General features: G+C 69.1%; 2 protein-coding genes across 3 annotated transcripts; both read left to right on the forward strand.

Moving 5' to 3' along the window:
• Nucleotides 1-87: 87 nt before the first annotated feature.
• MTA2 (metastasis associated 1 family member 2) lies at nt 88-8,458 on the forward strand. The gene is given in 19 exon segments (XM_063319180.1): nt 88-468; nt 1,529-1,596; nt 1,723-1,816; nt 2,331-2,448; nt 2,554-2,617; nt 2,725-2,842; nt 2,944-3,046; nt 3,131-3,230; nt 3,334-3,522; nt 3,620-3,694; nt 3,817-3,875; nt 3,976-4,073; nt 4,781-4,920; nt 5,540-5,768; nt 5,857-5,946; nt 6,546-6,697; nt 7,326-7,474; nt 8,271-8,370; nt 8,372-8,458. Coding segments are annotated over 19 exon segments (2,046 nt in total). The 5' UTR covers nt 88-440; the 3' UTR covers nt 8,444-8,458.
• Nucleotides 8,459-8,821: 363 nt separating this feature from the next.
• On the forward strand, nt 8,822-12,909 carry TUT1 (terminal uridylyl transferase 1, U6 snRNA-specific). 2 transcript variants are annotated; one of them, XM_063319174.1, is made up of 9 exons: nt 8,822-9,297; nt 9,405-9,595; nt 9,681-9,887; nt 10,473-10,587; nt 10,732-11,056; nt 11,147-11,256; nt 11,387-11,509; nt 11,590-11,682; nt 11,799-12,909. In XM_063319174.1, exons 1-9 carry the CDS (start codon nt 8,850-8,852, stop codon nt 12,869-12,871), a joined length of 2,685 nt encoding a protein of 894 aa, XP_063175244.1. In that variant the 5' UTR covers nt 8,822-8,849; the 3' UTR covers nt 12,872-12,909. The 2 variants fall into 2 exon arrangements, with proteins under 2 accessions (XP_063175244.1, XP_063175245.1); XM_063319175.1 differs by having other exon boundaries at nt 11,590-11,676.
• Nucleotides 12,910-12,992: the final 83 nt, after the last annotated feature.

The following is a 12,992-nucleotide window of genomic DNA, read 5'->3' on the forward strand; positions in this document are numbered from 1 at the left end:
TTCCCACCCGACCCCGTTTCCGTGAAGCTCGTCGGTTCCGGGCGGAACTTACCGAGCCCCTTCCGGAGGAGCCGGAAGCTCTTCCGGAGGGATTCGAACCCGCGCCGAGGAGTCACGAAGCTCTTCCGGAAAGACACGAAGCTGCTCCGGAAAGACCCGAAGCTCTTCCGGGAAGACCCGAAGCCGCCCTGAGGAGTCCCGAAGCTGTTCCGGAAAGAGCCGAAGACTCCCCGAGGAGTCCCGAAGCTGTTCCGGAAAGACCCGAATCCCTTCCGAAAGTTCCCGAGGTCTCTCCGGAAGCGCCCGAACCCTTTCCGAAGCTACCCGAAGCTCTCCGGAGGCGGCCGAACGGGTCGTGCCGGTGCGGAGGCGGCGGGAGCGGGAGGCGATGAAGCGCGGCCGGGGCCGGGCCCGGGGGTAGCGCGGCCCAACGAGCGGCCATGGCGGCCAACATGTACCGCGTCGGCGGTGAGCGGGGGCCGGGGGTGAGGGGAGAACGGGATCGGGGCCCCGCGCCTCTGAGGGGACGGGGGAGGTGGGTCCTGTGAGGGGAAGAGGGGGGTTCGTGAGGGACGGGGGAGGCCGTGAGGGACGGGGGGGACCGTGAAGGGATTGGGGGGCCCTGTGAGGGCATTAGGGGGGACCGCGAGGAGGAGGAACGTCTGGGGGAGTGGGGTGTCCCACAAGGGGAAGGGGGGGGGTCCGGTGAGGAGATTGGGGGGGCCCGTGAGGGGTTTGGGGGGGCCTGTGAGGGCATTAGGGGAGCCCGTAAGGAGGAGGAAGGTCTGTGAGGAGGGGGGTGTCCCATAAGGGGAAGGGGGGGGTTCTGGTGAGGAGAGTAGGGGGGTCCCATGAGGGGAAGGGGGGGTCCCATAAGGGGAAGGGGGGGGGTCCCCGTGAGGGATGGGGGGGGTCGTGAGGGACGGAGGGGGGGTCTGTGAGGAGGAGGGAGTGTTTGTGGGGGGATTAGGGGTGCTCACAAGGGGACGTGAGGAACGGGGGGGCCCGTGAGGAGGAGGGAGGGTAATGTGAGGGGAACGGGGGGCCCTGAGGCCTAGAGGTGGGTGACACTGTCTCCCCCCCGCCGTGTTTGGGGGGCTCTTGGGGGGGGGCAATACTGTGTCTGTGACAAGAGAGACCCGTGAGGGGGAGCCCCGGCCTCTGGGGGGGGGGGGGTGGGGGTGGGGGTGTCGTCCCGTCCCCCCCCACCTTGGGGGGGGGGACCCCTGGTCTGTAAGCGCGGGGCTGGAGCAGGGTGTCTGCAAAATAAAGGGGGTCCCAGTGTCTGTGAGGAGCCGGGGGGGTGTTCCGTTTTGCTGGGGGGGGGGGTGTCCTGTTTTGGGGGCCCCATGGGGTAAAGGAAGAGCCCCCCGTCACCGTGAGAAGGCGGGTGGCCCTGTGTCTGTGCGGAGAAATGCCGCCCCATTTTTTTGAGAAGAAAAAGGAGCCCCTCCCTTTACTTGTTAGAGGAAGAAGGGGAGTTGCCGGGGGGGCTCCCCTCACCACCACCCCCTTTTTTTTTCTGCAGATTACGTCTACTTTGAGAACTCCTCCAGCAACCCCTACCTCGTCCGCCGCATCGAGGAGCTCAACAAAGTGAGCAGCTGCCCCCCCGGGGAAGGCAGGGAGGGGGGCACAGAGCCTTGGGGACCCCCCTTTTATTCCCTGGGTTGGGGGGGGGGAATCCTTTGCCCCCTCCTCACCTTTATGCCCCCACCCCAGACCGCCAATGGCAACGTGGAGGCCAAGGTGGTGTGTCTCTTCCGCCGACGGGACATTTCCAGCAGCCTCAACAGCTTGGCCGACAGCAATGCCCGTGAGCGTGGGGTGCTGCGTCCCGGGGCGGGGGGGGGGGCTCTGGAGGGGTGCTGCACGCCGGGGGGGGGCTGTGGAGGGGTGCGGGGGGGGCTGGGGCTGTGCCCCCCCTTGCCATAGGGCTGGGGTGTGGTGGGGGGCAGACGCCGGCTTGCTGCCGTTCCTGCCTCAGGGCGTTCGGTTCCTTGAGGGTGCTGGGGGGGGGTGTGTGTGTTTGTGACACGCCCCCCCCCCCCAACTTTGGGTGGGGGGAGCCGGATTGTCCCAATCCACCGTCCCTGGGGTGACACCAGGGGTGGGGGGTCTGGCCCTGCTGGGGGGGCCCCCAGGGCTTCCCGCACGCGTGAGCTGGGCTGCGCTGCACCCCCCCTGCCCCCCCCCCCCGCCCTTCCCCCCCTCGGCCTGGGCTGCTGCCAAAATCCGGGGGGGGGCTGCTGGGAGAACAATGCGCCTCCCAGCTTGACGGTGGTGGGGGGGGGGGCCCCCCTCTGACCACCCCCCCGCCCCACGCCCAGGCGAGTTCGAGGAGGAGTCCAAGCAGCCCACCATGACGGAGCAGCAGCGTCACCAGCTGAAGCACCGCGAGCTTTTCCTCTCCCGGCAGTTCGAATCGCTGCCGGCCACCCACATACGGTGCGTGTCGAGGTCGGGGGGGGGGGGGGGGGCCCACCAGGGGGGTGGATCACCCTGTAATGCCCCACCACCACCACTCCCCCCCCCCACTTCTGTGCCCCACAGGGGGAAGTGCAGCGTGACGCTCCTCAATGAGACCGACATTCTTGGCCAGTACCTGGAGAAGGAGGTGAGCCCCACACCCACACAAGGCAGGGGGCAGATTTGGGAGGGGGGGGGGGGGCTCTCACTGAGCTGAGCCCCCCCCCCACCTTTTTCTCCCCGCCCCCCCCCCAGGACTGCTTCTTCTACTCGCTGGTGTTTGACCCCGTGCAGAAAACTCTCTTGGCCGACCAGGGCGAGATCCGGGTCGGCTGCAAGTACCAGGCAGAAATCCCAGACCGGCTGGCCGAAGGTGTGGGAGGGGGACGGGTGTGGGTGTTTTTTGAGGCGGGGGGGGAAGACTGTGGAAGGGGGAGGGATTTCAGCCTGACCCCACGCACACGCTCTCCCCAGGCGAATCGGACAACCGAAACCAGCAGAAAATGGAGATGAAGGTGTGGGACCCCGACAACCCCCTGACGGACCGGCAGATCGACCAGTTCCTGGTGGTGGCACGGTGAGCTGGAGCCGGGGGGGTGCGGGGGGACACGGCGGGGGGGACCCTGCTGACACCCTCCTGCGCCTCTGCGTTTCCCCCCAGAGCCGTCGGGACCTTCGCGCGTGCCCTGGACTGCAGCAGCTCCATCCGACAGCCCAGCCTGCACATGAGCGCCGCTGCCGCCTCCCGGGACATCACGCTGGTGAGATTTGGGGGGGCCGGGAGGACCCTGATTCCGTGGTGAGGGGGGGCTCCTCCTGATCCCCCCCTCCCCGTTCTGTGCCCCCCCCCGTTTTTTCCCCCAGTTCCACGCCATGGACACGCTGCAGCGCAACGGCTACGATCTGGCCAAGGCCATGTCGACGCTGGTGCCGCAGGGGGGGCCGGTGCTGTGCCGCGATGAGATGGAAGAGTGGTCGGCTTCTGAGGCCATGCTCTTCGAGGAAGCGCTGGAAAAATATGGGAAAGACTTCAACGACATCCGGCAGGACTTTGTGAGTTGGGAGGGGGGAGTTCCACAGGACTGGGGCGGGGGGGGGACAGAGGGTAAAGGAACCCCCCCGGTGTGAGGACTCACTCCTTTCCCTGCAGCTGCCTTGGAAATCCTTGGCCAGCATCGTGCAGTTCTACTACATGTGGAAAACCACCGACCGCTACATCCAGCAGGTAAGGGGGGGGGGGGGGGGGGGGGGCCGCTGCGGCCTGGGGGGGCTCCTACAGCATGGAGGGGCTGCCCCAAGTCCCCACAGTGTCCCCCCAACTCGCCTTAACACCGTCCCTGCTCACAGAAGAGGCTGAAGGCAGCGGAGGCGGACAGCAAGCTGAAGCAAGTCTACATCCCCACCTAGTGAGTTGGGGGCGGGGGGGCCTTGGGGGAGGGCCTGGAGCCCCTCCTAGGCCTGGGAGGGGTAAGGTGGGTCCCCCCCTGACCCCCTCTTTCTCCTCAGCACGAAGCCAAACCCCAACCAGATCATCTCGGTGGGCTCCAAACCCGGCATGAACGGGGCCGGCTTCCAGAAGGGGTTGACCTGCGAGAGCTGCCACAGTCAGTGGGGTGGGGGGGTCCTGGGGGGTGTGTGTGCGGTGGAGGGGGGGTCCTGGGGCAGCGGGAATGGGGGGACGCTGGGGTGAGGTGTTCTAGGGCGGAGGAACGAGGGGATGCTGGAGTGGGGGGGGTCTTGGGATGGGGGGCACCGGTGGGTCTGGGCTCTTGGGAGGAAGTTGGGGGGCTGAGGGCAGCAGAATGGGGGGTTAGATGTTGAGGGGGGGGTGGGGGGACGGGGGGCTATAGGGGTGGGGAGGTCATGGGCAGCAGGGGGGCAGGAGCAGGGACGTACAGGGGTTAAGGAGACAGGATCGGGGAGCAGCAGGGCTATTATAGGGGCTGTGGGGTAGGAATAGGGGCATATAGAGCTCAGGGACAGAATGGGGCGGGTTAAGGGGGCGGGATGGGGCACAGGAGAGCAGTTATAGGGGCTGTGGGGCAGGAGCAGGGATGTATAGGGGTTAGGGGCACAGGATGGGGGGGTTAGGGGGCAGGATGGGGGTGCAGCAGGGCTGCTATAGGGGCTACGGGGTAGGAGTAGGGACATATAGAGCTTAGAAGCACAGGATGGGGGGGTTAAGGGGGCAGGATGGGGGGCAGCAGGGCCGCTGTAGGGGCTGGGGGGCAGGATGGGGGTGTTGGAGGGCAGCAGAGTCTCTGCCCACCCTGGGGGGGGTTCTCCATACCCACCTCCGCTCCCCCCACAGCCACCCAGTCTGCCCAGTGGTACGCCTGGGGCCCCCCCAACATGCAATGCCGCCTCTGCGCCTCCTGCTGGATCTACTGGAAGAAATATGGGGGGCTGAAGACCCCCACCCAGCTGGAGGGGGCGGCCCGCAGCGCCTCGGTGAGCCTCAGGGGGTCCGGTCACCCCACTGACCCCCCACCATGTCCCCCACGCCAGGCCCCACATCTCCAGGGGACCCCCCAGCCAGCCGAGGGCCGGACCCCACACCCCTGGGGACCCCCTCTGCACCCCCAGCCACCCCAGGGCAGGACCCACCACCCCAAGAGACGCCCCCTGAGCCCCCAGGGACCCCCGCCTTGCATCCTCCCAGCCACCCCACACCAGGCCCCACATCTCCAGGGAGCCACCCTGAGCCCTCAACCACCTCAGGGCAGGACCCACCACCCCCAGGGACCCCCCCGAGCCCCCAGGGACCCCTGCTGCATCCCCTAGCCACCCCGCACCAGGCCCCACATCTCCAGGGGACCCCCCAGCCACCCCAGGGCTGGACCCCATACCCCTGGGGACCCCCCCTGAGCCCCCAACCACCTCAGGGCAGGACCCACCACCCCCAGGGACCCCCCCTGAGCCTCAAGGGACCCCCTGCCACCCCAGGGCGGGACCCCACACCCCTGGGGACGCCCCCTGCACCCCCAGCGCCCCCCAGCACCCTCACCGAGCTCCTTAATGATGGTCCTTTTGTCCTTGTGTGTGCGTGTCCCCCCCTCTCTCCTTGCAGGAGCCCCACTCCCGGGGTCACCTCTCGCGCCCCGAAGCGCAGAGCCTCTCCCCTTACACCACCAGCGCCAGTCGGGCCAAGTTACTGGCCAAGAACCGCCAGACCTTCCTGCTCCAGACCACCCGCCTCACCCGCCTGGCCCGCCGCCTCTGCCGCGACGTCCTGCAGCCCCGCCGCGCCGCCCGCCGCCCCTACGCCCCCATCAACGCCAACGCCATCAAGGCCGAGTGTAGGTGACGGTTGGGGGAGGGGGGACACGGCCCCCACCCTCGCAAACCCTCTTCTTCATCCCCTTGCTCCCCCTCCTACTCCCGCAGGCTCCATCCGCTTGCCCAAGGCTGCCAAGGCTCCCCTCAAGATTCACCCGCTGGCCCGGCTGCCCCTCGCCGCCATCGTCAAGGAGCTGGGTGAGGGGCTGGGGGGCCGGGGGGGGGGTCCCTGGGGGTGTGGGATCCTGCCCTGGGGTGGCTGGGGGGTGCAGGAGGGGTCCCCGAGCGTGCTGGGGGGGTCCCCGGGGCTTCAGGGAGCATCCCTGGGGGTGGGGGGTGCAGCCCTTGGGTGGCTGGGGGTGCTGGGGGGGTCCCTGGGGGTGGAGGGGTGCGGTGCTGGGGGGGGTCCCTGGGGTGTCCGGCGGGTGCTGGGGTGTCCCTGGGAATTTGGGAGATTCCCTGGGAGTGGAGGGACTGGCTGGGGGGAAGGTGCAGGGAGGGGTCCCCAGGGATTCACGGGGGGGAGGTCCCCAGGGAAGTGGGGTCCAGCCCTGGGGTGGGGCTGTCGTGGGGGACACAGGGGGGGCTCCCGGGGGTGCAGGGTCTGGCCCTGGGGCGTCTGGGGGGGTTCCCTGGGGGTGGGGAGCAGCTGGGGGACACACAGGGGTGGGGTTCCCCACTGGGGCTGTGGGGCTGGATTTTGGGGCTCTGCCCAGGGGGTGGGGGTGGGGTCCTGTGGGGCTGGGGGGAGCCGTGGGGCAGCCCCTAACCCCCTGATTTCCACCCCCCCCCTGCAGCCGCACAGGCCCCCCTGAAGCCGAAGACGCCGCGCGGCACCAAGACCCCCATCAACCGGAACCAGCTGAGCCAGAGCCGGGGGCTGGCGGGGCTGGTGGGCAAGAGGGGCTATGAGGGGGCCGGCGAGGGCCACCGCCCCCCCCGAGTACGGGTACGGGCACCTGGGGGGCTACCAGGGGGCAGCAGGGGCCACCAACCCCCCGGTATGGGGGCACTGAAGGGGGCGGGAGCTCGCTGGGAGTGACAGGGAGAGGGGCCTGTGGGAGCAGGGCTGGGGCAGGGCTTGGAGGTGATGGGCAGGGGGTGGAGCCTATGAGGTGATTGACAGGGGGTGGGACCAGGGGGGTAATTGGCAGGGGGTGCAGCCTATGGGTTTATGGGCAGGGGTGAGACCTCAGGGTGATGGGCAGGGGGTGGAGCCTATGGGGTGATTGACAGGGGAGGGACCTGGGGGATGATGGGCAGGGGTTGGAGCCTATGGGATGATTGGTGGGAGGTGGAGCCTAGGTTGAATGATGGGGCGGGGCTTGGAATGATTGACATGGGGTGGAGCCAGTGGGAAAGGGGTGGGGTCAGCTGGGGGGTGATTGACAAGGGCCTGCGGGAACAGGGCTGGCCCTGATTGGTTGGGGAAAGGGCCTTGTGGGCGGGGCCCGGGCTGATTGACAAGGGGGAGGACTGAGAGTTGAGTGACAGCTCCGGGCAGGGGTGGGCGGGGCCAAGCGGGGCCAGGGCGGCCTGCGATTGGCCGAGGGGCGGGGCCTGACGCTGCCGCCCAGGTCGGGGGCGGGGCCCTCCCCTTCTCGGCCAACGGGCGCCCCCTGGCGGCGGGGCTGCGCGCTGGGCCTCCCCCCGCCAGCAAGAGGCAGAAGCTGAACCCGGCGGACGCCCCCAACCCCGTCGTCTTTGTGGCCACCAAGGACACCAGGTTCGCCGGGGGGGGCGGCTACGGGGTGTGGGGAGGGGGCTGTGGGGACTTGGGAGGGGACCACGGGGTTTGGGAGGGGGCTATGGAGTCTGGGAGTGGGCTATGGGGCCTGGGGCAGGGGTCTGTGGGGTCTGGGAGGGGGCTAAAGAGATGTGGGAGGGGGCTACAAGTGCCTGGAGAGGGGGCTATGGCGTGCAGGAGTGGGGCTATGGGGATTTGGGAGGGGGCTAAGGGCTCTGGGGACTGGGGGGGCACTACAGGTTCTGGAGAGGGGGCTAAGAGATGTGGGAGGGGGCTAAGGGGTCTGGGAGTGGGCTATGGGGCCTGGGGCAGGGGTCTATGGGGTCTGGGGAGGGGGCTACTGGGCTTGGAGGGGGGACTACAGGGTCTGGGAGGGGGCTACCGGGTCTGGCAGGGGGGGCTATGAGGGCTTGGAAGTGGGCTATGGGGTCTGGGGCGCAGGGCTGCAGCTGGGGCTGAGGGGGGGTAGAGGAGGGGGCGGTTGAAGGGTAGAGAGGGGGATCTGGGGTGGCCGTGGGGCAGACAGAGGGTGGCTGTGGGGCGGGGGGGGGTGGTCCACAGGGCCATGAGGTGAAGGGGGTGAGACATATGGGGAGGGCCATGTGGTGGAGAGGGCAGTGCTGTGGGGTGGACAAGGGGGTCAGAAGGGGGGGGCTTGGGATTCTAGGGGGATCATGGGGCGGGGGTTGGGGGGTCGATCTGGGGGCCCACAGGGCAGAGTGGGGGTGTCCCTTCCAACCACCCTCCCCGTTTTTTGCCCCCGCCTCCCCGCCAGGGCGCTGCGGAAGGCGCTGACGCACCTGGAGCTCCGCCGGGCCGCCCGCCGCCCCAACCTCCCCCTCAAGGTGAAACCGGGGCCCCCCCTGAGGCCGGGGGGAGGGTCCCTGCCCCCCCCCCGCGCCCCCCCACCCCGCCAGCACCTCGGAGCCCATCGTCCTCGAGGACTGACACCCCTCACCCCCCCCGCCGTCACCGGGCCGGGCCCCTTTTGTATTTTTTTTATTTCCATAGAAATATCCGCCGGGGGAGGGGGGGGTCCCGGTGCCGGTCCGGTGCCCCCCCCTGCCCTTTTACACCCCCCACCCCTGCCGCGGGCCCCTTTTGTACGTGGAGCAACGTCCCCCGCCCCCCAACCCCCCCGGTTTTGTATCTCGGGCTGTCCCGGTTCTGTAGCGCCAGGAAATAAACAAAAACGACGATTTTTCTTCACCGGGGTCCAAAAAGCGGCACCGGGCGAGGGGGGAGTTACTGGGGGGGGAGATACCGGCGGGCGGAACGTTTCTGTCGGGTCGCGTTTCCGGGGGAGCTAGGTGGGTGCGAGTCGCTTCTGGCGGAAGTTCTTTGGGGGACGTAGATGGGACGGGCTACTTCCGGCGGAAGTTGTGGAGAGAAGCGGGAGTGGGAGGACGCCGGTGGTGCCGCGGACATGGCGGGTACCGGTAACGGCCCCGGCCCAGCCACGGACGTCGACACCGGCCCCGGCCCAGCCGTGGAGGCGGGTCCCGGCCTGGTTCTCGGTACCGGCACGGGCTCCAGTCCAGCCACGGACGCGGACACCGGCCCAGAAGCGGATCCCGGCCCGGTCGCCGGTACTAGTACCGGCTCCTGCCCAGCCACGGAGGCGGACACCGGCCTGAAGACAGACCCCAGCTCCGGCCCAGATACGGACGCGGTTCCCGACCCGCTCCCCGGTGCCGGTACCGTTCCCGGTCTCCTCCCCGACCCGGTAGCAGATCCCGACGTGGAGTCTCAACCTCGGGGCGGATTCCGCTGCCGCTTGTGCCAAGTCTCTGCCGCCAACCGTGAGTGCGGGGGGGAGGTCGTCTCCGGTGGCGGCCATCGAAGTTGCCGGGGGGGGGGGCGGGCTGCGGTTTACCGGTTACCGGCGCTGCCTTTCCCCCCGGTGCAGGGCCGAGCTTGGCGGAGCACCTCCGGGGGAAGAAGCACCAGCGGCTGCGGGCTCTGCGGGCCGAACGCCGGGCCCAGGAACAACGGAGCCTCTTCGTTACCGGTTTCGCCCGCGGCACCTCAGGCGCGGAACTCGCCGACTATTTCCGTACCTACGGCGATGTCGCGACGGTCGTGATGGACAAAGAGAAGGTGGGGGCGACCCCGGGGGAGGGGGGACACACGCACCGGAGGTACCGGGAGGGGCTGACGGTGTTTCTCCACCCCCCGGTTTTAGGGCGCTTACGCCATCGTGGAGCTGCGGGAGGCGGCGGGACGGGAGCGGGCCCTGGCGGAGCCCCGGCACCACCTGGACGGGCACCGGCTCCGCGTCCGGCCCCGGGAGCAAAAGGGGTTCGTTTACGGGCCCCCCTCCGGGCGCAGCCCCCGCCGGGAGCCCCTCGGCCCGGCCCGGCTGGAGCAGGAGCTTTGGCAGGCCTCAGACGTGAGTGGGGGCTTGTGGGGGGGGCGCGACAGGCACCCCCTTGAGGGGTCCCAGGGGTTTGGGGGGGTTCCTGGGGCTCTCCCAGGGATCTGGGGAGGGATCCTGGGGACTTAGGGGGATCCCGGAGCTCGACTGGGGGGGTCCTGGGGCTCTTCTGGGGATTTGGGGAGGGATCCTGGGGACGGGGGGGGGGGGGGGCCTTGGTGATTTGGGGGGTTCCCGGGGCTCTCCTGGGGATTTGGGGAGGGATCCCAGGGATTTGGGGCGGTTCCTGGGGCTCTCCTGGGGATCTGGGGAGGGATCCTGGGGACCTGGGGGGGGCCCTGGTGATTTGGGGGGTTCCCGGGGCTCTCCTGGGGATTTGGGGAGGGATCCCAGGGATTTGGGAGGGCGTCTGGAGGCCCTTCTAGGGGTTTGGGGGTGTCCTGGAGATTTGGGAGGGTTCCAGGGGTTTTGGGGGCTCCCAAGTGTCTCCCAGGGGTGTGGGAACACACTGGGGACCGTGGGTGACCCTGGGGACGTTGCCGGGGGGGGACAGGGGGAGGGGAAGCGTCCCAGGCTGGCCGGTGACAGGTCTCCTCGCAGGTGGACACCCAAATGTCGCGGCTGGTGGAGCTGCTGGAGCTGAGCGAGGCCGAGCGCCGGGTGCGGCACCTCCTGGTGACGCTCTTCCAGGAGGTTTTCACCGAGTTCTTCCCCGGTGAGCGCCCCCCCGCCCCGGCCCCCCCCGGCCCCATTCCTCGTGTCTCACGTCCCTCGGGCCAGCCTGGGCCATCACCACCGCGTCCCTCGTGTGACAGGGCCGCGTTCCTCACGCACTCGCCTCCCTCTTTTCCCCGCTCAGGCTGCGCCGTGCTGCCCTTCGGCTCCTCCGTCAACGGCTTCGACGCCCACGGCTGCGACCTTGACCTTCTCCTGGACCTGGAACCCACCAAATCCCTCCAGGCGGCGGCCACTCGAGACCTTCCCGCCTCCGAGGATTCCATCCTGAGCGACATCGACCTGGCGGTGACGCCGGCGCCGGAGGTGTTGGAGCTGGTGGCCACCGTGCTGCGACGCTGCGTGCCGGGCGTCCGCCGGGTCCGCGCCGTCCCCACCGCCCGGCGGCCTGTCGTTAAGTTTTGTCACAAACAATCGGGGCTGGCGGGTGACATCTCCATCGACAACAGGTCCGGGGGGAGGGTGGGATGTGGCGGGGAGGGTTCCTCTCCCTGGCTCCGGTGACGTGTCCTTGTCCCCTCATGCCACCGTCCCCGCAGGCTGGCGCTCCTCAACACCCGCTTCCTGCAGCTTTGCGCCGAGGCGGACGAACGCGTGCGGCCGTTGGTCTACGCCGTGCGGCTCTGGGCCAAGCAGCAGGGCCTGGCAGGTGACAGCGGGTGACAACGTCCCGGGGGGGGTGTCCTCCTCGGTCCCTCGGCGGGTGACGGCCTTCGCGGCGAGGTTGTGTCCCCTCGGTAGGTGACGGCGTGGCTCTGACGCCATCTTTTCCCCCGCAGGAAACCCCTCTGGGGGAGGTCCCCTCCTCAACAACTACGCCCTGACGCTGCTGGTGCTCTTTTTCCTGCAGACCCGCAGCCCCCCCGTGCTCCCCACCGTCGCCCGGCTGCGTGACGTGGCAGGTAACGTCCCCCTCTCTGTCCCTTTGTCCCCCTTTCGCGGGGGGGGGCCCCTCTTCTTAGCGTCGCTTTTCTCGCTGCAGGGGATGAGGACCGCGCCGTGGTGGGCGGATGGGACTGCAGCTTCCCCCGGGACGCGGCGTCGCTGGAGCCCAGCACCAACACCGAGAGTCCCGGTGAGGGCCGGGCTTGTCGGGGGGTGGACACTGTGTCGGGGGGTGGACACTGTGGGGGCCAGGGGGGGGGCGTCCCCAAATCCCGGCTACTCACCCCTCTCTCTCCCCCCGCCCAGGTTCGCTGCTGGCCCAATTTTTCCACGTTTTGGGGGATTTCGACTTGGCGGGGCAGGTCATTTCGCTGCGGGAGGGTCGAGCGCTGCCGCTGCCGTCCCCCGACGTCCCCGAGGGCTTGAAATTGGGACCCTTCAACCTGCAGGACCCCTTCGAGCTGAGCCACAACGTGGCGGCCAACGTCAACGAGAAAACGGCCGCCCGTTTCGGCCACTGCTGTCGCGCCGCCGCCAAATATTGCCGCAGCCTGCAATACTGCCGCAAATCCAGCAAAGGCCGCGCCTGGGGGCTGACGCGGCTCTTCCAACCCGGCGCGGTAGAGCCGGGAGCGGGCAACGCCGGCGTTTTCCTCATTTCCATCCCTTTGGATGTCGCCGGCGGCTGCCGGCAGCTCGCTGGTCGCGGTCCTTGGTTTTGGGAGGTCTGTGCCGCCATCGCCTTCGTGCTGAGGGACATTCTCAAGTGCGACTGCGCCGCCGGGAAGACGCCGAGAGCTTCCAACGAGGAATGCGGGATCCCGGAGGACTCGGCGCCATCCGAGGAAGACGCGGAGCCGGACGTGGAGGAGACGGCGGTGGTGGGTTCCAAGCGTCACCGGTCGGAGGTGACAAACGGCTCCGCGCTCCCGGGCGGGAAGAAACCGCGTCCCAACGTCCCCGAGGAGGCGGCGGTGGCGAATTGGAGCTGCGCCGTCCGGCACCGCGTGTGGACGGGACGACGCCGCGTCCGCCGTCAGCTGCGTCACGGGGACGATGCCCAGGAGCCGGAGGGCGACTCCCTGGAGCTGGAGCAGAAGGTTTCGGAGACCATCGTGGGACGAGGGGACGCCGAGGGGACGCCGCAGCCGCTGCTGCAATTCGAGGCCAGCGCCCGCCCGGCCACCACCCGGCGGGAGACGCGGGTCCTCCTGCGCCTGGTCCCCTCCCCAACCCCCCCCGGGCCGCTTTTTCGGGACTTTTTTCACTTTTTGCAGAGTTTTCTGCCCGGCGCGGTGCGGCGGCGCCTGGGCTGGGGGCCGGCGGGGGGCACGGAGCCCCAGAACGGAGGGGACGTGGCGGGGGGTTCTGTCTCTTGAGAGGGTTTTATTTTTGGCAGTAAAAGGTTTGTTTTGCAGTCGTGTCCCCGCGTGGGCTCTCCGGGGGCAGGTGGGTCCTGTTGAGTCGGGGCGGGGGAGGCGGCTGGATTTCGGGGGAGAA

This window comes from Chroicocephalus ridibundus, chromosome 31 (assembly GCF_963924245.1).
Source record: "Chroicocephalus ridibundus chromosome 31, bChrRid1.1, whole genome shotgun sequence".
NCBI classification, from domain to species: Eukaryota; Metazoa; Chordata; class Aves; order Charadriiformes; family Laridae; genus Chroicocephalus; species Chroicocephalus ridibundus.